At 36.9% G+C, this 23,587-nt stretch overlaps 1 protein-coding gene across 3 annotated transcripts in view; it reads left to right on the top strand.

Annotated features, from left to right (window-relative positions):
- LOC140778148 (AT-hook motif nuclear-localized protein 14-like) overlaps positions 1-22,985 on the top strand; it is a 30,508-nt gene extending 7,523 nt beyond the window's left edge. The window contains exons 4-6 of one of the 3 annotated variants that reach the window (XM_073122735.1): positions 3,714-3,872; positions 3,967-4,231; positions 22,536-22,985. In XM_073122735.1, coding sequence (XP_072978836.1) covers positions 3,714-3,872; positions 3,967-4,231; positions 22,536-22,597 — 486 coding nt within the window. In that variant the 3' untranslated portion in view covers positions 22,598-22,985. Of the gene's footprint in view, positions 1-3,713; positions 3,873-3,966; positions 4,232-5,436; positions 5,514-11,968; positions 12,124-22,535 lie in introns of those variants that run through there. The other 2 variants (XM_073122729.1, XM_073122743.1) reach the window with 2 other exon arrangements.
- Positions 22,986-23,587: the final 602 nt, after the last annotated feature.

Raw genomic sequence — 23,587 nt, 5'->3', positions numbered from 1 at the left:
AGCTCTCTAGAATAAAGATATTGACTTTATAGCAAATTTATTAACGAAGGATGAAGTAATAAAAGTTTTTAGACTTAAGGTTATTTGTTATATTTTTAATTTTCTAAATTTACTATACAGCTTGAGAGTTATAAGATATAGTTGTAGTAACTTTAGCATTACTGAATTGCTCAACTCTCAATCTATGTCTCTTTATTTGAAATATTATTGCATACATTTAATAAGAAACTAATTATATTGAAAGTTAAAACTTGACATAAATAATAATAAAATTATTTATTGAATCATAACTCACTTCTCTATTGTAAAGAATTTGTTTATGAATGTCGGGCTCTAGTCTGCTGATTACCTTTGTAACTCTCAACAAGACTTCAGTATCATATTAATATTTGTAGAAACTCAGTTGGAATGTTGAGATATGAAAAGCCATATGAATTGCAACCATCGTTGAGTTCTCTCAATTTTTTGATTTATCTTTTCGGAGGCATTTCAAATGCGAAATCTTGGATTAAGAAAAATATCCTCTAAAAATTTAAAATTTAAAATTTGTAAGTATTTAAATTTTTAAATATTCATAAATAAAAGTAAATTAAAAGCATGCTTACTAATAGCGTGCATCTAGTTGTTTGTTCCATCTGAATCAATCATCTTTCATTGTTTCCTATGACTTTTGCCATTAGTTTTTATAACAACCCAAAAATTTTAAAATAAATAAATAAATAAATAATTAAATAATTAAAATTAGAAATAATTATTTAGATAATGAGAGATTTAAAATACTTAATACTTTAGGATTCATATTAAATTAAATTAATTCTTTTATATTCGGTATATCTTAAAGTAAGAAAAGAGATTAGCATTCCAATCATAGTAGGATTCCTATATTTTTAACTATAATAAGGAAGGCTTAGAAAAGAAAAGAAAACCCTAGGTTTTATGGGGCAGCATTGTGCCAATGCTACAGTGATGAGGAGAGAAATTAATAGAGATCGTACCTGAGAGAGAGAATAGAGAAAGAGAAGAATAGAAATAAAGACCAAATAGAAAGAGGGAAGAGAAGATAAGAAAAGAAAAGAGAAAGTCAATAGTGGATCGCATCAAAATCTGTGCAGACTATGATTAGAATTCTAAAAAGTAAAATCAAATAAATTAGGATTAAGTGATCAAGGCAAGTTTCTACTCATATTTTCTTAAATTTTGTTATTCTAAATAATATAGAATTGATGAACTGAAAATTATCTCTTTTTATTTATTCTTATCATGTCCAACTTTATAAGTAATTTTGAGATGATGTCAGTTATGCGACATGCATTGGGAATTAAGAAATTCATTATTTTAAGAATTTTTATTTTAGAATCAGCATTATTTATATTTATAGAAAATTCAGATTTTCTATGTTTTGAGAATAAAAAGAGATTATGACATTATATTTCTAATGGGTTAGAAATATTTCAATCTAAAGGAATTTCAGATTTATGAAAATATTTAATAGTATATATATTTTCAGAAAATAAGATATAAGAGGAAAAGAAAAAAAGAAAGTTTTTTAGAAATTCCAATATATTTTATTTATAGTAAATTAAATATAGGAGATCTTTATAAGAAAAAAAGAAAGTTTTTTAGAAGATTTTTAATAAAAGATAATTTATGAGATGTGAAATTTTATGGGATCAAATATTAGATTTTGTTTTGTTCATGTTTTCTTTACATGATTTAGAAGCAGATATATATATTAGAGAAAATATTGGTATTTGGATTTATAGATAATTTATAAATTGTATTTAGAAGAATTGAAAATCCTGATTATAGAAGAATTATGATATTTGAGATTCAAAATGAATTCGTATAAATGAATACCGGTAAAAGTGAGAATTGGAACCCAATTTTGTTTTTAAGGAGATAAGTCTAGGGAAAAATATTTGGAATGTAACGTTATGACTTGCTACTTAGTGACTCTGATGGGATTACGGAAAAGATTTTTGGATTTTCATCGGTGGTGATTCTAAACTTACTCAATGGCTAGTAAAAGTCAGTGGGTACTATGGAGGTACTTAGTTTTTCATATCCCTTATGCATATTCATGCTTCATTGATGAATGACAAAAGAAGAAACCTTCGAGGTTGGGACCAATAAGGTTGTACCTCAATTAAGAGCCTTAACCTCAATTTATAGCCTTATGTCTGTTGTTCAGTTGTTTGTTGGACTTACTAATAAGTTAGATGTCCTGTGACTGGTTTTAGACTTTTAGTTACTTACTGTACCTATATCAAAGTCCTTCCTTCCGTAATAGAGTTGTGTGTTGGATATGCTAACACATTATGTGTTTATGACTGGCCATCCCTCTAATATGGAATATAGCATATATTGCTAAGATGGGCAATCCACCTTGTATTAGTAGGTTACCTTTCAAATGAGAGGTTTGTTAGACATTTCTTCAAGTGGATGATACCAATGGAGGTTCCAGTGGATCTTTGATAAGGCATCTTCAATGTCCTGGGGGATCAGTGACCCAATAGAGATATGGTGAAATATCATTTTTGCTGAGAACTCCTTTTGTGGAATGTACTATATAAAGTAGATACTTGCTAATGAAGAACTATGTTCTAAAGTCTGCCAAGGTACTGCCGACACTGACAGTCAAGCATACCAGATATTGCATGTATGGTAGGTAGATGCATATACTTATGCATGTGGTCTGCATGAAAAATATCTAATATTAAGCAAATATATACTTATAAAGGTCACTAGTGTAGAAATTGGATTATGTTAAGTAGTATTAGATCTCTAAAATTTACTGAGAAACCTATTGAATTGAAGGAGATCAATATTTGTAAAATTTGTTTTTCTTGTATCTTTAGCTTACTGTTTGTTTTTTATTTTAAGGGAAATTTCAGAAAAGACCCTATATTATGGGTTTTTATGGTTGAACCCTACATTATTGTTTTTTCTAAACAAGCTCCTATCTTTACCAAAAATGTTAAAAATATCCCTTGATAAAACTTAAATTCACATTAGTCTAACTAAATAGGAATATTCTATTTTATTTAGTTAATATTTTTAAAATTCTAAAATTACCCTTAGCATCTTATTCCATAGAAATAGTCTTGAATAAGATGATGATGGTAACTATGGAATTTTAAAAATATTATTTCAAATAAAATGGGATATCCCTGTTTTGTTAGGCTAATGTGAGTTTAAGTTAACTCAGGGTTTTTCTAAATATTTTTAGTAAATGATAGGGGTTTTTTAGAAAAAAACGATAAGATAATGTCCGAACCATAAAAACCCCACAATATAGGGCCTTTTTTGTGCAAATATCCCCTTTAATTTTCGTTTTGGACCAAGTGACTTATAAGTAGTGGTTTAGGGCGTCCCTGAGCCATTCCATATATCTCTTTTCATTTCTTTCTGTTATACTAACATTTAAATATATTACATTGAATTTATTATTCACACAACAATTTGTGTATGAAATCATTTCTTTAACTGTTACTGTACCAATTTACTTGTAGGACAAGAAGAATTTTAATTTTATATTGATTGACTTATTACTATTTTCCATTTAATTTGTGTTGTATGCTTTCGCAAGCAGTACTAATAAACTGCTTCATTATTGCTTTGGATGCTTAACCTTTGTTTTGCATTGTTTTAATCCTGAAATTCAGCATAATTCCTGAACCTTATGTTTCAGACAACTTTTGGCACTGTTGCAGGGTAGGTATGACATCAATTCCCTCTGTGGATCTTTCCTACCTGGGGAAGATGGTGGGGCATCTAGAACTGGTGGGCTAAGTGTATGTCTTTCTGGTACGGATGGTCACCTTGTGGGTGGTGGAGTTGGCGGACCTTTATTAGCCGCTGGCCCAGTACAGGTAGACCTAACATTTCATACTATGGAATATTTTCTTTTTCCTGTTTGAACCTTTTTGATATGTTTGAAGAACCTTAGTAACTGAGATGACACAGGTGATTGCTGGTTCATTTTTGGTAGATACTAATGACGTCAGAGCTCCCAAAACAGTGGATAACTCTGCCAGCAAACTGTTGATGCCAATTCAAGCTGGATCAATATTAGTCACATCTTTTGCTCTAAAATCTGCAACTGAGTCTACAGGAAGAACCACAACTAGCAGGGCAAGTGGTGATTACCAAAGTGTTGCTGGAAGTAGTTATATGCAACATTCTCGCACAATGCATGTGCAGCCACTGCGATCACCAACAGATTGGAAAGGTGTGTAAACTTTATCTTATACTTACTCGTATGTTGCAATTTGCGATGTTCTTTTTCAATGTCAGGATTGTTTCAGCAAGTATAATAGTATACAACATCATTCCATTTCTTATTCCATCAACTACCAAAATGCTTAGTAGTTTCGTTTTCTTCACCATCACATTTCATTTTAAGTTGGAGTTAGTAAACAACTAAACAAATATAGGTGTTATGCTCCTTTCTGTAAGAGTCACCAAAGTAATCCTAGTAAGAAGTCCACAACCTTCTTTAGCCCCTTCAGGACATGAGCTGAGCACCAATCCAACCAGTAAGAAGCAAGGGATAGCAGGATATCTAGTAAGCTAAGACAGGTGATGAGGCATGACCAAAGCAAATGAGAGAGGAAATTTCAAGAATCGGTGGTTGACCGACTCTGGTGCTTGTGTTCCAAAGCGAGCAAGTCAAGGCTGTTGGCCCGATTAGGATAGCCAATAGGGGGTGAATTGAATTTATAAATTAAATAAGAAGATAAAAACTAAGTATGCTAGTGTATGCACAAATTGTATTGATAATTAGAAACTCAAAGCTTTATGTGCAAATTGTATTGATTACCAAAGTGTTGCCGGAAGTAGTTATATGCAACATTTTTTGCATAATGCATGTGCAACCACTACGATCACCAGCAGATTGGAAAGGTGTGTAAACTTTATCTTATACTTACAACCAAGCAGATTGGAAAGGTGTGTAAACTTTATCTTATACTTACAACCAATGAAGCACGGACACGGGACACGGGACACGGGACACGGACACAACACGATATGAGCACGGCGACACGGTAAATTTTGAAAATATAGAACACAGGCACGGCATAGGACATGGTGAAATAAATAAATAAATAAATAAATAAATATATATATATATATATTATTGATATATCTAAAGTAAAAGTTTGCAATCTAGTAGTGTTAAATATACATACATCAAGCTATAAGAACCAAGGTTCCCAGTTTCGGCCGATCCCAACCGAAACGGGTGGGAACGGGTCGGATCCGACCCGGGGGACATCAATAATTGATGTCCCCATCCCCCACCTGCCTCTCTCCCTTTTCTCTCTCTTTCTCTTTTTTCCTCTCTTAGTCTCTTTCTCTCTTTTCTTTCTTTCTTTCTTTCTTTCTCTCTTTCTCACGGATCTCTTACTCTCTTTCTCCCCGGCGACTGAGTAGTGAGTAGATCTCCGTCTCTCCGGTGACCTTGACCTCCGACGACGTTCTCCGACGACCTCGATCTCCGGCGACCTTCGGTAAGTTTTTTTTTTCAGTTTTTTCCCCTTTTATTTATAGCAGCACTGCAGCAGCAAGCTGCTGCTGCTTCTCAGCACAGCAGCAGAAGCAGCAGGCAGCAGCACCTGGTGCTGCTTATGCAATTATGTCTCATAAATTTTAAATTATTTTATATTTTATTTTGATTTTTGTTTATGTTTTTTAGTTGCAGTTTTGCAGAGCTAAAATATCAATGGCTCCAAAAGAGAAGTCATATGATACCGACATTGGGTGACAACATTGTAGCATTATTGGGCAAGATAAAAGGCGCGTTAAATGCAACTGGTGTGGAAAGGAAATGAGTGGTGGTGTCAGCCATTTGAAAAAACATTTAGCTGGAAGACAAGGAAATGTAGCAGCTTGCACTCAACTGTCTTTGGAAGTTAGAAAATAGATGTTGGCTCATTTAATTGGCAAAAAGAAGGATAAACAATTTGCACAACAAAGAGAGTCAATAATTCGTGAAGAATTGATACATAATCCTGTACAGATTGATGATGATAGCAGTGAGCAAAGTGAGGAGGATGAGGAGGAGAGACAGATGAGGAGGGCAATGAAAGAAAGCAGAAATATGCATAGAGAAGAGGAAGAAATGAGAAGAAGCACTGGTGGTAACTTTCAGAGATTTAGATCAGTTAATATACGAGGAGAGAGAATATGGGGGCAGCAGTTCTACCCATAGGACTCCTGATGTTACAGCAGAGTCTGGAAATATTGGACCAATGGATACATATCTTCAGAAAAAAGAGGTCGTACACAGACTTCAATCAAGACAGCTCTCAAAGGAATTAAAAATGCAAATAAACACATTGGTAGAGCTATCTCTAAATTTTTCTTCTACAACTATATTCCTTTCAATGTAGCTAATAGCTCTTACTATCACACTATGGTGGATGCTATATAATCAATAGGGCCTGGTGTTCCCCCTCTTGACTCAGAGGTAGATGAACTTCATACTTATATTGAGACATTTAAACGGTATTGGGATGAATTTGGTTGTACACTGATGTGTGATGGGTGGAGTACACAAAACAGAAGAAATATAATTAATTTCTTAGTGTACTCTGGCATGGGGACAATATTTTTGAAGTCTGTGGATGCTACTGCTCATTTTAAAAATACAGATTATATTTGTCAGTTGATGGATGAGGTAGTATAAGAAATTGGTGAAAAAAGAGTAGTCCAAGTGGTTACTGATAATGGGGCAAATTATAAAGCTGCTGAAAATTTACTGATGATTAAAAGACTTCATTTATATTGGACGCCATGTGCTGCACATTGTATTGATCTGATGTTAGAGGATATTGTAAAAGAGCCTGAAATTGACATGATCATATGTGAAGGTCAGAGTTTAACAAATTTTATATATAACCATGATTGGGTTCTTAATTTACTCAAGCAGATGATTGGTGGTAGGGAGATCATCAGACCCGGCGTCATTAGATTTGCCACTCACTTTTTAGCCCTGGAGAGCATCATGCGCTACAAGGATGATATTATATGGATGTTTACATCACAGGAGTGGTCTATGAAAATTAAGAATATGAAACCTAAAGATAAATCTTTAGGTGAAATTTTGAAAAATATGGCTCTTAAAAATATATTTTGGGATAATATTACAATTGCCACCGCAGTATTTGAGCCTCTTGTCAAAGTATTAAGACTTGTAGACAGTGATGACAAGTCTGAGATGAGTTTCTTATATGAGGCAATGGACATAGCTAAATAATCAATAAAAAAAAATGTGGGCCAAAGTTATAAGAAGTGGTAGAAGATGATTGATTCTAGATGGAACAAACAACTACATAGAGATATATACGCTGCTGGTAAGCATGCTTTTAAGTTTTAAGTTTTAATTTACTTTTATTTATGAATATTTAAAAATATGAATGCTTATAATTTTTAAATTTTTACAGGGTATTTTCTTAATCCAAGATTTCAATTCTCTAAAAATGTCAATAATGATAGTGAAGTCTTGTTGGGGGTTAGAAAGGTAATCAGTAAGCTTGAGCCCGATATTCATAAACAAATCCTATGTGATAAAGAAGTAAGTTATGATTCAATTAAATAATTTTATTATTATTTGTTTCAAGTTTTAACTTTCAATAATCAATATAATCAATAAGCTAATAATATATTTCTGATTTCAGATGGAGAGATATAGATTGAGAGTTGGGTAATTCAGTAATGCTAAAGTTGCTGCAGCTATATTTCATAACACTCCAGCTGAATGGTGGTCTATTTATGGATGGGAGGAGGCACCAAATTTGACGCCAATAGCAAAGAAGATTTTAAGTCAAACTGTGTCTTTATCTCAATGTGAAAGAAATTGGACTACTTTTTCCTTAATCCACACAAAAACACGCAACCGATTGACAATGGAAAGATTGGAGAAGTTAGTTTTTTGTCATTATAATATGAGATTGAGGGAGAGAAATTTAAGAAGAAAGGCAGAAAATGAACAACTGATTAATTTAAATCATGTTAACAACTTTAATTCTAGCTGATTCTAATAGAAACTTATTTCCTAATAGGACTCTAATTGATCATCTTACCTAAATTGATTGATCCAATTTAGGTAATAAATCAATGTGGACACCCCACATATAAGCTTACCATAACTATCAATTGAGATTCTAATAGGAATTGATTTCCTAATAGGATCCTAATTGATTAAACCTTACCTAAATTGACTAACCCAATTCAGACCATAACTCAATACGAACATCCACCGCATATAGGCTACCATATCTGTCAATTGACTAATTCAATTGATTATTTGAATTAAAAAGCAACAATTAGACCAAAATTGGACTCAAGTAATTCTATTTTGGTCAAATTGAAGATGGTGCCCACATCACAGAGAGAGAGAGAGAGAGAGAGAGAGAGAGAGAGAGAGAGAGAGAGAGAGAGAGAGAGAGAGAGAGAGAGAGAGAGAGAGAGAGAACCTATCGTCCTCGCCATACTCTGCCTGTCGCGCTTGCTCAGCAGCCCGTCGCGCCTTGGATCATCGCTCGGCAGCTGCTCGAGAGTTTTAGGGCTTCGATCGTCGATTCGTGGCTCAACAGTGAAGGTGAGGACGACAATTTAGGTTTTAGTTTTTCTTATCGGGTTTGGATCCGAGTTAACAACATTTGACTGAACTTGACCCGACCTGTTAAACATTATCCAAAATTCTGCTCGTGTCCCCGCCTATGTCCCAGTACTGTCTGATATTTTTTTTTTGATATGCTGGACACATGTCGGACACACGCGTGTGACACACGCGTGTCCGGTGTGTTTCCATGTCTCCTGGGAGAGGTGTCCGTGCTTCATTGCTTACAACATAGTGCATGTTGCAATTTGCGATGTTAGGATTGTTTCAGCAAGTATAATAGTATGCAACATCATTCCATTTCTTATTCCATCAACCACCAAAATGCTTAGTAGTTTCGTTTTCTTCACCATCACATTTCATTTTAAGTTGGAGCTAGTAAACAACTAAACAAATATAGGTGTTATGCTCCTTCTGGAAGAGTCACTAGAGTAATCCTAGTAAGAAGTCCATGACCTTCTTTAGCCCTTTCAAGACATGAGCTAAGCGCCAATCCAACCAGTAAGAAGCAAGAGGCAATTGGATATCCAGTAAGCTAAGACGGGTGATGAGACATGACTAAAGAAAATGAGAGAAAGGAAATTTCAAGAATCGATGGTTGACCGACTTCAATGCTTGTGTTGCAAAGCGAGCAAGTCAAGGCTGTTGGCCCGATTAGGATACCCAATAGGGGGTGAATTGGGTTTATAAATTAAATAAGAAGATAAAAACTAAGTATGCTTGTGTATGTGCAAATTGTATTGATAATTAGAAACTCAAAGCTTTATGCAAATTAAGATATTCAATGTACTTTTGTAGGTTGTATTGCACATTGGTAACATCTGAATTTTTAATATATTTGTATATGAAAATTATGGAATATCCAATGTACTAAAATATCATATTTATTAGATACCTTTAAAGAAAGTTATAAATGAAAAACTATATAGGTGTTAAGAATCTATTTGCCAGAAATATAGTTTTGTAACCTATAAAATGTGATATAAGTTTCAAAAATAAAACTTGAGAATTGAAAATTATATATTATAACTATGGATGATTGTGTCGACTGGCACTTGCCGTGCCGGTAGTGGTATGACACTTGGCACAGGGTGTGCTAGTGTCACACCCCCGTGCTGGGCCGTGTCATTCGGCACTGCGTGCCAATCATGTGCCATGTTTTAATTTTTTTCCTATTTTCATCAATCATTATTAAATCAACTAATCAATGGATCATTTGGAAAATCAACTAATTAATGGATCATTTGGAAGGCTTAGATAAAATTGATGATAGTAAGACTAGAGATGATGATGGTGATGGTGATAATAACAAGACTTAGTCTGGTGGCGGTGATAATGAAGATGAGATGTGTCTCTGTTACACAACCTTCTCAGAAAGGTATTGTTTTTATGGAGGACTTAAGTCTGTAGGTGGTAGGACATCAGGAGAGGTGCACCTATAGAATGATATGAGTTTATTATCATTACCATCATATCAATCACACCCACTAGAGTCACAACACCCTTATTATACTCTATATCCACAATCTGTATATGATTATGGTGTGCCTATGCCTATGCTTATGTCGATATCGATGTCGGTGTCAGTGCTAGTCATTTTCGTGTATATTCATATCATATCATAAGAGAATTACAATATTCATATTTGTATGGAAGATAATGTGAGACGTTATAATGAGTAATATTATCAATAGATGACTTTTGAAAAATATCGCGCAATATTTAATGAAATATTCTTATGTTATTCTTATGTCGATAAATGAAGTTTTTGATCTTCCTCGTTATTCTATGTTCAACTAAAAATTAGTTTTATTATTGAACTACCAATTAATATTATGTGTTCAATTTTATTACCGAGTGTTCCATCATTAATATTAATTTTAATGAATGTATTCAATCATATTATGTGTTGAATAATATTTATATTCAATTGTTTGTTTTAGCTTTCATAAAATAGGATATTTATAAAAATAATCTAAAGATAAAGCATTATATTATAGGTTTTAATGTATATTTAACAATTAAAAGTGTTCGAATTAATTTAGTTTTTACATTAAAGAGAAAGAACTTCTCAATTGATAATTATTATTTTAATTTGTTTGGTATCATCAAAATAATATAGCTAATCATTTGTTTGTTATCATCAAAATCAAATAGCAAACCATTAAAACTAAAGGGCAAAAAAAGGCTCTATTGTAACCTTTCCTTGCGTTGACATTCCCTTGTGTAGACTTTGCCCAGTGTGGCCGGCCAAAGGAAGTTCATGACTTTTAATCCCTTTAAAAGGATCTTTATCATCGACTTGGAGGAGTAGAGGCTCTTCGTCATCGATTCTGCATTGCTTCTAGAAACCCGCAAGTAATCCTAGGCTACTTGAGCTTGGTGGGCACTTGCCCTAGTCGGTGCGCACCTACCCTGGTCGGTGTGCATTGCATACAGATAGATAGCAAGGAATCCTTTTGCTATATACGATCGATTCAATTGCAATCCTTCGCAGGGTCACATCAATTTGGTATTAGAGCCAAGTTCCTCAGCATGTCGAACACACAAGCCATGTCCATGAGAAGGAACATCACTAATCCAAGTTCTTCAATGCCATATGCCACACCACCTGATCTCTTGATGAAACTTGGTATTGAAGGATGTCCATGAGGAGAGGTCGACTATAGTAGACCTAGATCTCAAGTCTTTGATGACCATGATGTGTTCTACCCTTGTTGATTTGAAGACCATCACTCTGGAGAACGTGAGGGTGCTCTAAGAGATTAGAGGCAACAACATATTTGGGCTTACCATTGGATCATTCGCTAGGGCTGTCAAAGCTATACCTTTAGGTAGTCCTAGGCCATTTGCAAAATCTTGGTCTCAGCAAGAGGACAGGCTTCTCTTACCTCCGAGACAACAAACACATGTGTTGTTGCTGCCCGCTCCAGAGCTGAGAGGGAATGATGCTCTCGTGGATTGGTTCCATGCTCTCCCCCGTTCATGGACTTGTGCGAATGATGCGGACATCACTGATAGGACGCGATGACGTGTGTATCAGCGCAGGAGGCGCCGACAGTTGATGATCCCTCCTATAGGGATCTGGTTTTGATTTTGATTTATTTAGGGTGTCTTTTGTTTATTTCCTATGTAGGGTGTTTTTTGCTTAATTTCATTGTAGGTCTATATATAGACCCGTTATATTTTCTTTGGAACTTAATGAAAGTTTATGTGATTTGTTCTCTAGAGGATTTTGGTGTGAAACCATTCTTAGGGTGGAGGTGTGAGACCCTATTCCTTCCCTTCTTATTTCCTTATTTCATCTTTCTCCATCACGTTTTGCATCATTTTTGGTATCAGAGCAAAGGATCCTAGTTTATGGACGTCCATCCTCCCGGGTTCTACGCCGCTCCACATTTGTTCTTCGCACGACCAATCTCTCCACGAACACCGGAACGTCAAGAAATCCGACGTACAACGAGCAAAGAAATTACCATTGACGAGGAACAAAAAGAATCTATTGTCATAGCGGAATTGCCACCGCGTAAGATTCCAAGTCCTTCAAAAAATTAATTGTTGTTGCATTATTTAGTAATCTACTGTTCCATCTTTATTTTTATTTTTTTTAGATTAAAAAAAAGAGAAAAAAATAAAAAAATTCAGTGTTTCAAATTTTCGAAAATTTTCATTTTTGGCTCTTAATTTCTATTAAATCCCAACAAATCCTATCTTTCCTAAACTTCGTACCAAATTTTCTATTTCTTCTCAACATTCAAACAAATTCTATCTTTCCTAATTTTTCTCCCTCCAATATTTCTAATTTTCGAATTCCCTCCCTAACTTGAAACTAACCCCTTCAAATCAGCTCCAAATCCAAACCCATTAACCACCCATTAACCCTCACACTTCCAACTCAACCCAATCCTCTTAAACCCATTAAACCCATCAAACCTGAACCCAAAATCCCTTAGTCCAAAACCCGCAACCCGTTAATCATAACCACTCAACCCATTACCCAACTTCATCCCCAACCTTCCCCTCACCTCACACCAAGCCCGAGCCCTTTGCCGTCGCTCCACCTGACGACGTCGCCCCGGCTTTGCCTCGCCCCAACAACGCCACCCGATGCCGTCGCTCCACCCGATGACGCCGCCTCGACGCCACCTCAACGACATTGCCTCGACCCGTTTGCTCCACTCGACGACGATGGCACCGCATCGACGCCTCCCACCGACAACACCGCTATCAGGGTATCTCGACAGCCCACCTCCATCTCCGACGACTACGTTCGTCACCGACGACACCATCCCTTTGACGCCTGCAGCCGTCACTGACAACGCCGACGCCGACGCTCGTGTCGTGATCTCCCGTGCCTCGTTCTTTGCCGTAGCTAACTACGACCACCACTGCCGGACCATCCGATCTCTCTACTGTCTCGGACTTTGCCGCCGACGTCGTCGATATTGCTGCTGACCATTCCCTGGTGCTGACGAAGAGGACCTGTACAACGACCCATTCTGCACGAAGAGAAGAGGGGAGGAAGAAGGGTGAAAACAAATTAATTAATTTCAATTCTTTTTTTTTCTCAAATGGTTAGGTACATGCTCTTTTCAATGTATTAAATATTTTTGGGCCATTCTTTTCTAGTATCATCTCTAAACTGTTATCAATTCCTGCTGTCTACAAATAGTGAGGGAGAGACTACATAGAAACCTTATATGCTTTAATCCTGATATTAAGAGATGAACTGTGCCAAATAGAATATTAGTATTATGTTAATTTTTGGAAAAAAATTTAAAGGGTTTGGCATTTATTAAATGTGTCTTTTGTTTAAAAACCATTAAGTCTTGAAATTAGTCTTTGAATCTCCTGAATAGATAATCTAAATTCAATTAAGTATTCATTTTTAAGATTTTCTTGATTGCATAGCATATCATCTCATATCATTTAAATTAAGACATTTGTATTTGGATTAAATATAGGAGACGTCTACATTTCATTAGGTTAGAACACTATTTAATTTTGTTTAAATTAGCAAGCATAAAATTAAAAAGATAAAATATATATAATAATAATAATAATAATAATAAATATTAAAATTTTTTTTTAAAGCAATACCTAACTCACTCATTGCATAGTAGTGTATGCCAACACGTAGAGGTAAGGCTTATCTCTTCAGTGATTCTAGTGAGTCCAGTAGTAGCAGTATGGATCCCAAACTTATTAAGAAGTTCAACGATATTATGGGACAACTAGATACCTTAGCTCAACAAGCCAGAGATACTAAGGATATTTTGCTTGGGTATCAACGGGTGACCGATGAACGACTATATAGGATAGAAAGACTCCATGAGCACACCGCTCCTCAAAATAATCACCGCCTTGACCTTAAATGTGGTGAATCTCCCACTCCTTTACCTCGTCAACACTTTCAAGGGAATGAGCGAGATCCTAATGAACGGTACCTTCGAAGCAGTAAAATTGATGCTCCGATGTTTGATGGTCGTCTAGATCCGCAGCACTTCTTGGACTGGATCAAAGACATGGACCATTACTTTAAATGGTATGATATGTCGGAAATTCGTAAAGTCAAGTTTGTTGCCATGAAATTGATTGGAAAAGCAAATCAATACTGGACTAACGTTGAGACTCTTCATGAGATTAGGGGTGAGCTTCCAATTGAAATTTGGGTTGACATGAAAAATGAACTAAAACGTAAATATTTTTCACCTTATTACCCTAAACTTCTAGATAGATGGAACCGACTTACCCAAGGGAGTAAGCCAGCTAAGGATTATGTTGTGGCCTTTGATGAATTGCTTGTTCGGTATAGCGTAATCGAATCAGAAACCCCTATGCAAATCTTGTCCAGATTTAGGATTGGCCTACGTGAAGAATTGAGAAGTGAACTTTTTGCTCGTAATATTGATACTTTGAAAAAGGCCTATAGCTTAGTAAAAGACTTAGAGGAGTCTAGACCTAACCACATCTCAAGAAATTACGAAACAAGACCTCAAATTTATAAATTCTCCACAGGTCCTCATCAAGCCAAATCTACCAATCAATTTTTTAATCGATCTATCCCTAGCCCTTCACAATCCAAGGTAGAATACAAAGGTAAGAGCGTCGAGAAAGACTTTTCTAAGATTAATCCTCGGATCAAATGCTATAATTGTCAAGGCTATGGACATGTTGCTGCAAATTGTGCGAGTCCGTATAAAATAAGTTTAATTGAGGAACCCTTCGAAGAAGACTCCGAGCAAGACTTTGATGGATATGTTCACTATGTAGACGGTGAAGAAGGAGATTTTGAAGATGAAGAGGAAGAAAATACCCTAGGATGCCTAAGGCACATAGACTCTATAAGGTTACATGTTAGATGTGCCCTCTCTCAACCTAAAGTCAATGATGATTGGAGGTGCAGCTCCATTTTCCACATGTTCACGAAAATTGGAGGTAAAAATTGTAAAGTAATTGTGGATAGTGACAGCTGTATAAATGCCGTGTCCTCCACCATTATTTCAAAACTAAACCTAAGAGCGGTTTTCCATCCTAATCCTTACAAGGTTTCGTGGATCAATTCAACCACGCTGGAAATAAAAGAGAGCTGTTTGGTTCCAATTGAATTCACGACTTATAAGGATAAAATATGGTGCAATGTATTGACCATGGATGTGGGTCAAATTATCCTTGGAAGGCCTTGGCTATTTGATAATGATGTGCATATTTATGGCCGTTCAAATATCTGCATGTTTGAACATGAGGGTAAGAAAATCAAGATTCTTCCATCGCAGCCTAGAGGTGGTAAGATGGAAAAGAAGTTTGATCCCATCCACTCGGACAATAAAGTCAGCTTGATTAGTGCGAGAAGCATTGAACGCGAGATGAGTAAAGGAACTCCTATTTTGATTTTTGCTGCTCGAGAAATTCTGAATGAGCCTAATGAATCGATTCCTTTTGAAGCCACTGCTGTGATTGAGAAATTCTCGGATGTCTTTCCAGAGGATCTCTCGGATGAATTGCCACCAATGAGAGATATTCAACATGCTATCGATTTCGTCCCAGGTGCATCTCTTCCTAACTTGCCTCATTACAGACTTAACCCAACTGAACACACTGAACTCAAACGGTAAGTTGACGAGTTATTGAAAAAAGGCTTTTCGAAGGAAAGCCTAAGTCCTTGCACAGTTCCCGTATTGTTAACGCCAAAGAATGATAGAACCTGGCGCATGTGTGTCGATAGCCGCGCTATTAATCGAATAACGGTAAAATACCGTTTCCCCATTCTTTGTTTGGATGACTTGCTGGACATAGCAGGGGCCACGATCTTTTCAAAGATAGATTTAAAAAGTGGCTATCACTAAATTCGTATATGCCCTGGCGATGAATGGAAGACTGCGTTTAAAACAAAAGATGGGTTATATGAATGGACAGTTATGCCTTTTGGCTTGACTAATGCTTCGAGTACTTTCGTGAGAGTGATGACTCAAATATTACGACCTTTTATGGGACAATTTTTAGTTGTATACTTTAATGACATCCTTATCTATAGTCGATCTCGGGAGCAACATAAAGATCATCTTCGTCAAGTCTGCGTTGTCTTGAGGAGAGAGCAACTGTATGCAAACCCTAAGAAATGTATGTTTTTGACAAACAAAGTTGTTTTCTTGGGTTTCATTATTTCATCTGAAGGAGTGTCTGCTGACCCTGGTAAGATCAAAGCTATAAAAGAATGGCCTGAACCCCGTATCATAAGAGACGTGAGAAGTTTTCATGGACTCGCTACCTTCTATCGTCGGTTCATCAAAGGGTTTAGTACCATTATGGCTCCAATAACACAATGCCTCAAGAAAGATGAATTTAAGTGGTCAGCAAGTGCTACTAAAGCTTTCACTGAAATCAAAAAGAAAATGGTGGAAGCCCCTGTCATGCGACTCCTCGATTTTATTAAAGTTTTTGAGGTCACTTGTGACGCTTCTAGAGTTGGTATAGGGGGAATCCTGAGCCAAGAGGGCCATTCGATTGCCTACTTTAGTGAAAAGCTGAATGAAACTAGACAACGATATACTACTTACGATAAGGAATTTTATGCTGTGGCTCAATCTCTTCGCCACTGGAGACATTATTTGCTTCCTCAAGAATTCGTAATCTTCTCTGATCGTGAAGCTCTTTGCTACCTCAACTCCCAGAAGAAGCTTAATTCTAGACACGGCAGGTGGGTCGAATTTCTCCAGGACTATACGTACACCTTGCGACATAAGTCTGGAGCAGACAACAAAGCAGTTGATGCACTGAGTCGTCGCATGATTCTTCTTTCAAGGATGAATGCAGAAGTAATAGGATTTGATAAAATCAAAACTGAATATGAATCATGTTTGGATTTTCATGAAGTTTACAATTTATTAAGCGATGGAGCGACTCAAGAAATAGATGGTTTCATCTTGCAGGATGGCTATCTATTTAAGTCTTGAAGGTTATGCATTCCCAGCACCTCGTTAAGAAAATTTTTAATTTGGGAATTGCATGCTGGGGGTTTAGCTAGACATTTTGGGCACGCAAAAACTATTGAAGCTACAGAACATCGATTTTTCTGGCCAAGCTTAAAGAGATGTGTTATGAGACTTAGTCGATGTTATGCATGTCAACTCGCTAAGCAACGAAAGCAAAATACAGGATTGTACACGCCTTTACCTGTTCGTAATTGCCCTTGGCAAGATGTTAGTATGGACTTCGTACTTGGACTTCCAAAGACTACCCGAAAGCATGATTCTGTTTTTGTGGTGGTGGATCGATTTTCAAAGATGGCCCACTTTATACCCTGTTCCCGAACTTTTGACGCCTCTCGAGTTACTAAAATCTATTTTGACGAAATCGTTAAGTTGCACGGGCTACCAAAAACTATTGTATCAGGTAGGGATGTAAAATTCACTAGCTATTTTTGGAAAACCCTATGGCATAAGATGAGAACTAAGCTTTAGTATTCAACTACTTTCCACCCACAAACTGATGGGCAAACTGAAGTAGTCAATAAGAGTTTAGGTAACCTACTGAGAGCTCTTGTCGGCGAGAATCTAAGAGACTGGGATCAAAAACTGCTAACTGCTGAATTTGTATATAATAATTCTGTTAATAGATCCATAAGTCTGAGTCCAACTGAGGTAGTATATGGTTACAAACCTAGACAACCTATAGATCTCATTCCTATGTCCCATTATCATAGGTTGTCTGAGTCTGCATCTGCATTCGCATCACATATTCATGACTTGCATAAAGAAATCAGTAACAGAATTGCTCAAAATAATACTAATTATAAAATTTGAGCTGATCTAAAAAGGAGATTCAAAGAATTTAATGTTGGAGATTTTGTGATTGTCCGGATACGTCCGGAACGGTTTCCACCTGAAACTGTCAAAAAGTTGTATGCACGAAGTGCTGGACCTTTTAAAATTCTCAAGAAAATTAATAATAATGCTTATGTTCTAGATCTCCCTAGTGATTTCGACATCAGTTCTACTTTTAATATTGAGGATCTAGTAACTTATAAAGGTCCAGATTTTACTCCAGATAACCCACTAGATACTGAGCCTACCCATGAGCCTGTTTATGAGAGACCCTCTTTACCTTCGCTTCCCAATATTCCACCTAACACAGCAGCGAAATTGATAAAATTTTAGATGATGAAATTATTTCAACTAGAGAAGGTGGATCCTAAGGTATCTAGTACGTTGGAAAGGACGGCCTACATCTGATGACACGTGGCTTGATCGTCATGATTTGGAGGTGCATCACCCTGATACCTTAGAGCAGTATGAGAGCAGCACACTCGATGGAGTCGACTTCTCTCCCACCCGGGGAGAATGATGCGGACATCACTGATAGGACGCGATGGCGTGTGTATCAGCGCAGGAGGCGCCGACAGTTGATGATCCCTCCTATAGAGATCTGGTTCTAACTTTGATTTATTTAGGGTGTCTTTTGTTTATTTCCTATGTAGGGTGTTTTTTGCTTAATTTCATTGTAGGTCTATATATAGACCCGTTTTATTTTTTTTGGAACTTAATGAAAGTTTATGTGATTTGTTCTCTAGAGGATTTTGGTGTGAAACCATTTCTTAGGGTGGAGGTGTGAAACTCCATTCCTTCTCTTTTTATTTCCTTATTTCATCTTTCTCCATCACGTTTTGTGTCAGCGATTCTATGCATGACCCATGTGTAAAGCATGATGCTACATGGTGGCCATACCAGAGGGTAGCGAAGGTGCCCTAGCATGGCCGAGAGGAGGATGGATCTAGAGACACTTGTGGAACAGTGATTCAAAGCCAGACCTACATGGCTAGATGTGGAATGAGTTTGCAATTGCAATTTGTCTATGATTCGAGCCATTTGGAGACTAGAACTTCACGGCGACTCACTAAAAAATTGTTCAAACGATCTCTGTCCAAGCTTATCAAGAAAAATTTGAGAGAATTTTAAGTAGAGTTTGAAAATAGTCAAACTCCGCTCTCTGAAGCACTTTCATTTGCAGACTTTGCCTAGATGTCCAAGCTGAAGTAAAAACGGTTCGACCTACTTCTATTGTGGACACCTTCCACACCATATGGGTGATGGAAGAAAAGCTTCAGGCACTGAAGATGCGGCGAAAAGTGCTCTGGATTGGGATAGACTTGTAGGGGAGCAGCAGGCTACCTACGACCACTACGGGCACGAAGGGTCTAGCTCGGCCAACTGCGGTTAGGGTTGGTCCAAAGATTTATCAAGACTCCCCATGGCCTCCGGCACGATGCCTCATAATAGCCCAAGTAGAGGAGCAAAGAGCCAAAAGTTTGTGCTTTTATTGTGATGAGAAATTCGTCTTAGGGCACAAATGCGCGAGATCGGCAACAATAATGTTAGAGGGCATTGAGATTGGGGCTGTGGCATATGAAGGAGATAGACCAAAGGAGAAGGTCATTGAAGAGATTGGGGATGTGGAGGAGATCTACACCGCATAGATATTAACGGTCCACCACACCATGAACTATGCCGGTGGATGGAACAGTGAAGAATTATTTGATTCATGTTGTCATTGATAGTGAAAGTACCCATAACTTTCTCAATGAGAAGGTAACACGGAGAATAGGATTTGAGGTGGGGTCTTCTATTGGTTTTCGATGTCACCATTTGTGACGGCATGAAATTGAAAGCCTAAGGAATTTGTCGCGGTCTAACGCTTATAGTCCAAGGATCATATCTTCCTCCTGGACTGACACCTATTGGACCTTTGAGGAGTAAACTGAATACTTAGCATTTAGCGGCTTCAAGGGCTTAGCAAGGTTTGCTTTGACTTCAGAAAGTTAACAAAAAACTTTTGAAGTGGTGACGAAGAAGTACACTTGGAAGAGCAACAGTCGGATTCGAGTGTAGTCTTACATCTGTTGAATGGTTTGCCCAAACTAGGGTGTGGGGCTACTCCATGAAAACTAGTCAAACCCTTGACGGAGCGATCCATCAATGTTTTACCAAGAATTCAATGAGGTATTTGAGGAACCAAAAGGTTTGCCGTCGACTAGATTACATGATCATCAGATTGAGATCATGTCCAGGGGTGTGACCATATCGCTACCCTCGTATCCAAAAGGAGGAAATCACTAAGTTGATTGCTAAAATAGTGGCTAGTGTCATCATTCGTCCAAGCCGTGGAACTTACTCCTTGCTAGTGTTGCTAGTAAGAAAGAAGAACGAGACTTGGCGATTTTCTGTAGATTATCGAGCACTGAATGCCATTTTTGTCTAAGATCGATATCCAATTCCAGTGACCGAAGAGTTGCTAGATGGGTTATCTGAAGCAGCCTACCTCTCCAAGTTAGAATTGAGTGCCGGATACTATCAAGTTCGAAAACGCCCACCGGATGTGCACATGGGGATATTTGCACTCATGATAGCTTTGAGTTTTTGGTGATGTCGCTTTGTGGAACTAATGCACTAGTGACCTTCCGAGGACTTATGAACGATATCATCAGACCCCTTTTGCATCGATGTGTTCTTGTATTTTTTTTATGATATCTTGGTGTATAGCCTTACGTGAGAGGACCACTTGAATAATTGCAAGGAGGTTTTATTGTTACTCTGCCAACACCTACATGTGAAGATATCCAATGAGGTCATGAGAGAGTAGATTATTTGGACAATTATCTCACCCACAAGGGTTAAGGTAGACCCAAGAAAATTGTGAACATGGTGAGATGGCCAGTACCGATGAACTTGAGGGAACTATGTGGTTCCTTGGTCTTACAGGCTATAATGGTTGATTCATCAAAGGGTATGTGAAGATTGCTGCCCTTCTAACATCCTTAGTAAAGAAGGGTGAATTTAGATAGATAGATAAGACGCGTGATGCATTTGAGAAGTTGAAAGAAGCCATGGCCTCTGCTCCTAGTTTGGTGATACCTAATTTTTGGAGGACATTTGTTGTTAGGTGCGATGGTTCAAGAGTTGGCATTGAAGCCGTGCTCATGCATGAAGGTTGACCTGTGGTTTACCTTATCAAGGCTCTATCACCTAAATCTCAACAACTATCTACTTATGAGTGGGAGATGTTGGCAATTATTCATGTTGTCACAAAGTGGTGTTTATATCTTATCAGTTGCCATTTTATTATCTACACTAATCAACGAAAAATAGTGTATAAGAAGGCACTGGGAATTGAACGGCGAATGGCGCTATCACGACAACTCGATCCAAGCGAGCTAGTGGCTTTCTTAAATGAGTTGGATCCAGAAGAGGTTGAGCTATATGAGGATCCAAATAAAGATTGTACTTCACCTTGAAGCCAAGGTTGACTAAGCATGGTGAATTAATATGATCCAAGTCAGAATTTGAGTTCTGAGTCTGAAATTAGTCTGAGTCACTAAATTGGAAGAAGTAACAGTTAGCACAGTTTTAGAAAAATAATTATAATATATTCGTATGGCGTTTGAAAATTATGCAACCAAAAAGATTAGATTAGTGACAGTCATGATTTCTATTTTCATATTCAGATTTCTTTAGATTCTTACTCTATCTAGGGATGGAGTTAAAATTAGAAAGAGATATGATAGCTAGTCTAGATTGATTTTTTTCTTATTCGATTTGAGAATTCTTTATTTTATTTACTATAAATAGGGCTTTATAGCTTGTATCTTATAATGCTTATGAACTGAATGAATTTTTCTTCCTCAATCTCTCTCTCTCCCTCTTTCTAGCTCTCGTTCTCTATTTTCTAGCAAGTCTTTCTCTACATATGCTGTCGTCTTGTTTTAGCAGCTTCCCTCTTCACTAGACGGTACTCATTCTCATCGTGAATAATCCTATAGAGTTATTAACCATGTTCCACCATCATTTACATCAATCTTAGCCCTCATCCATCCACCATCCCCTAGATTATCCTTTCGTCTACCTATGCCTTTCCACGACCTCCCCTTTAGTCCAAACACCATCCACAACCTCTTACAATCTCTAGAAGTTTCCCTTATGTCCCGTCCATATTAGGCCATCATATTAGCCTCATCGAGATGTGCTTACATATGTTTGTGCACACTCAAGAAGGTCGGTGTGCATCGTTTCTAGAAACTCGCAAGTAGTTGCAGGCTACCTGAAATTTGCACGCACCCGCCTTTTGCACCGCATCTAGATGGACAACAAGGACTTGTGTTTATTCTGCTATTTTCAAGCACTTGTTTAGTGGCTACTTCTTCAAGAACTTAGTTGTGGTGCTTCATACCCCAAACTTCATTCATACATCTGTGGAGTTGGTCCTCATATACAGTTAACTCCTGTCGACCAGCATTTCTTCTTTGCTGCTTATGAACTCATGCATGATTATCTTTCTTTCTGAATGTACATAAGTAACGAAATTAGCAAAACTTTTTGGATCTCAAGATTTATATAGCTTTCTTGTTTGGCTTCTGCAGGAAAGCAAGATGATCCCAGTGATGCATCTCGTTCTCCAGTTGAGAACGATAGCATTGGATAGTAGCTGAAATTGCAATATAGTGGTTCTGCTAATGCTATTGATAGCTTGGCAACATCTTATGTTTAGAAACGACTAGTCTTGAGAAAAGAAGGATGTATATAAAACTATTGACTGTCATAGGAGCATTAGTTGCACGAAATCCATGTATGATTTTGTTTCATTAACTTGGGGAACGGTGGAGGCTTTTTATCGATTGCTATTTATCTTTTATGGCACATTAGATACTTAACCTCACTGGATGTTTGACGTAGCGGAAGCAAAGAAGGCAATAACTAGAGAGTAACTCCCTCAAATCTATCTCAATGTATGAAAAGAAATTTTTTATTGAATAAGAATAGTATTATATGCCTAATACAAGGCTCTAATAAATATTTATAATTTTTCTCCATGTAATACCAATCCTAAACAAACTCTGAAAATAATATTCCTACTCTAAATAAAATCCTATTGTAAGACTTAGAGGTTATTTGGTTTCATGTGTTTCAAGATATATTATTTCTAGTGTTAAATGAGAAATTAATGTAAACAAAACTCTCATATCTTTCTCTTTTTCAATTAAAGATTGAGGGAATGTGTTTTGACACCCACTTAATTGAAGTGGATGTCAAGATGCTATATGTAAGCCCATTCTAGCCATTGAAAATCATTTTATATTACATTATATAAATGTAGATGTAGTTTTTGTAGATACATGTAGCCAAAGGACCCTTGTGATGCGAATCGGATCAGATCGGATCACATCAAAGGGAGATTAAGCTCAATAGATTGAGCCTAATTATCTTATTTGGTTTAGTTAAAGTTTTAGCAGGTTAGGATTTTATTTAATTAGCTAAATCCAGCTCTGTACAGTTTTGGAAAAATATTCGTAGAATATTCTATACATTTCCAAATAATATCAAACCAGTTGGATAAGGTGGCCAACCTCAAGATCTATAACTTTGATATTCATGACTTCTCTAGATTCGGAATCTATCTGGGACAAAATGAAGG

The sequence above is a fragment of the Typha angustifolia genome, chromosome 3 (genome assembly GCF_048772165.1).
Source record: "Typha angustifolia cultivar Huaian chromosome 3, ASM4877216v1, whole genome shotgun sequence".
Classification (NCBI taxonomy): domain Eukaryota; kingdom Viridiplantae; phylum Streptophyta; class Magnoliopsida; order Poales; family Typhaceae; genus Typha; species Typha angustifolia.
Note: the sequence above shows the minus strand (reverse complement) of the source record. Positions and strands in the feature narration are given on the sequence as shown.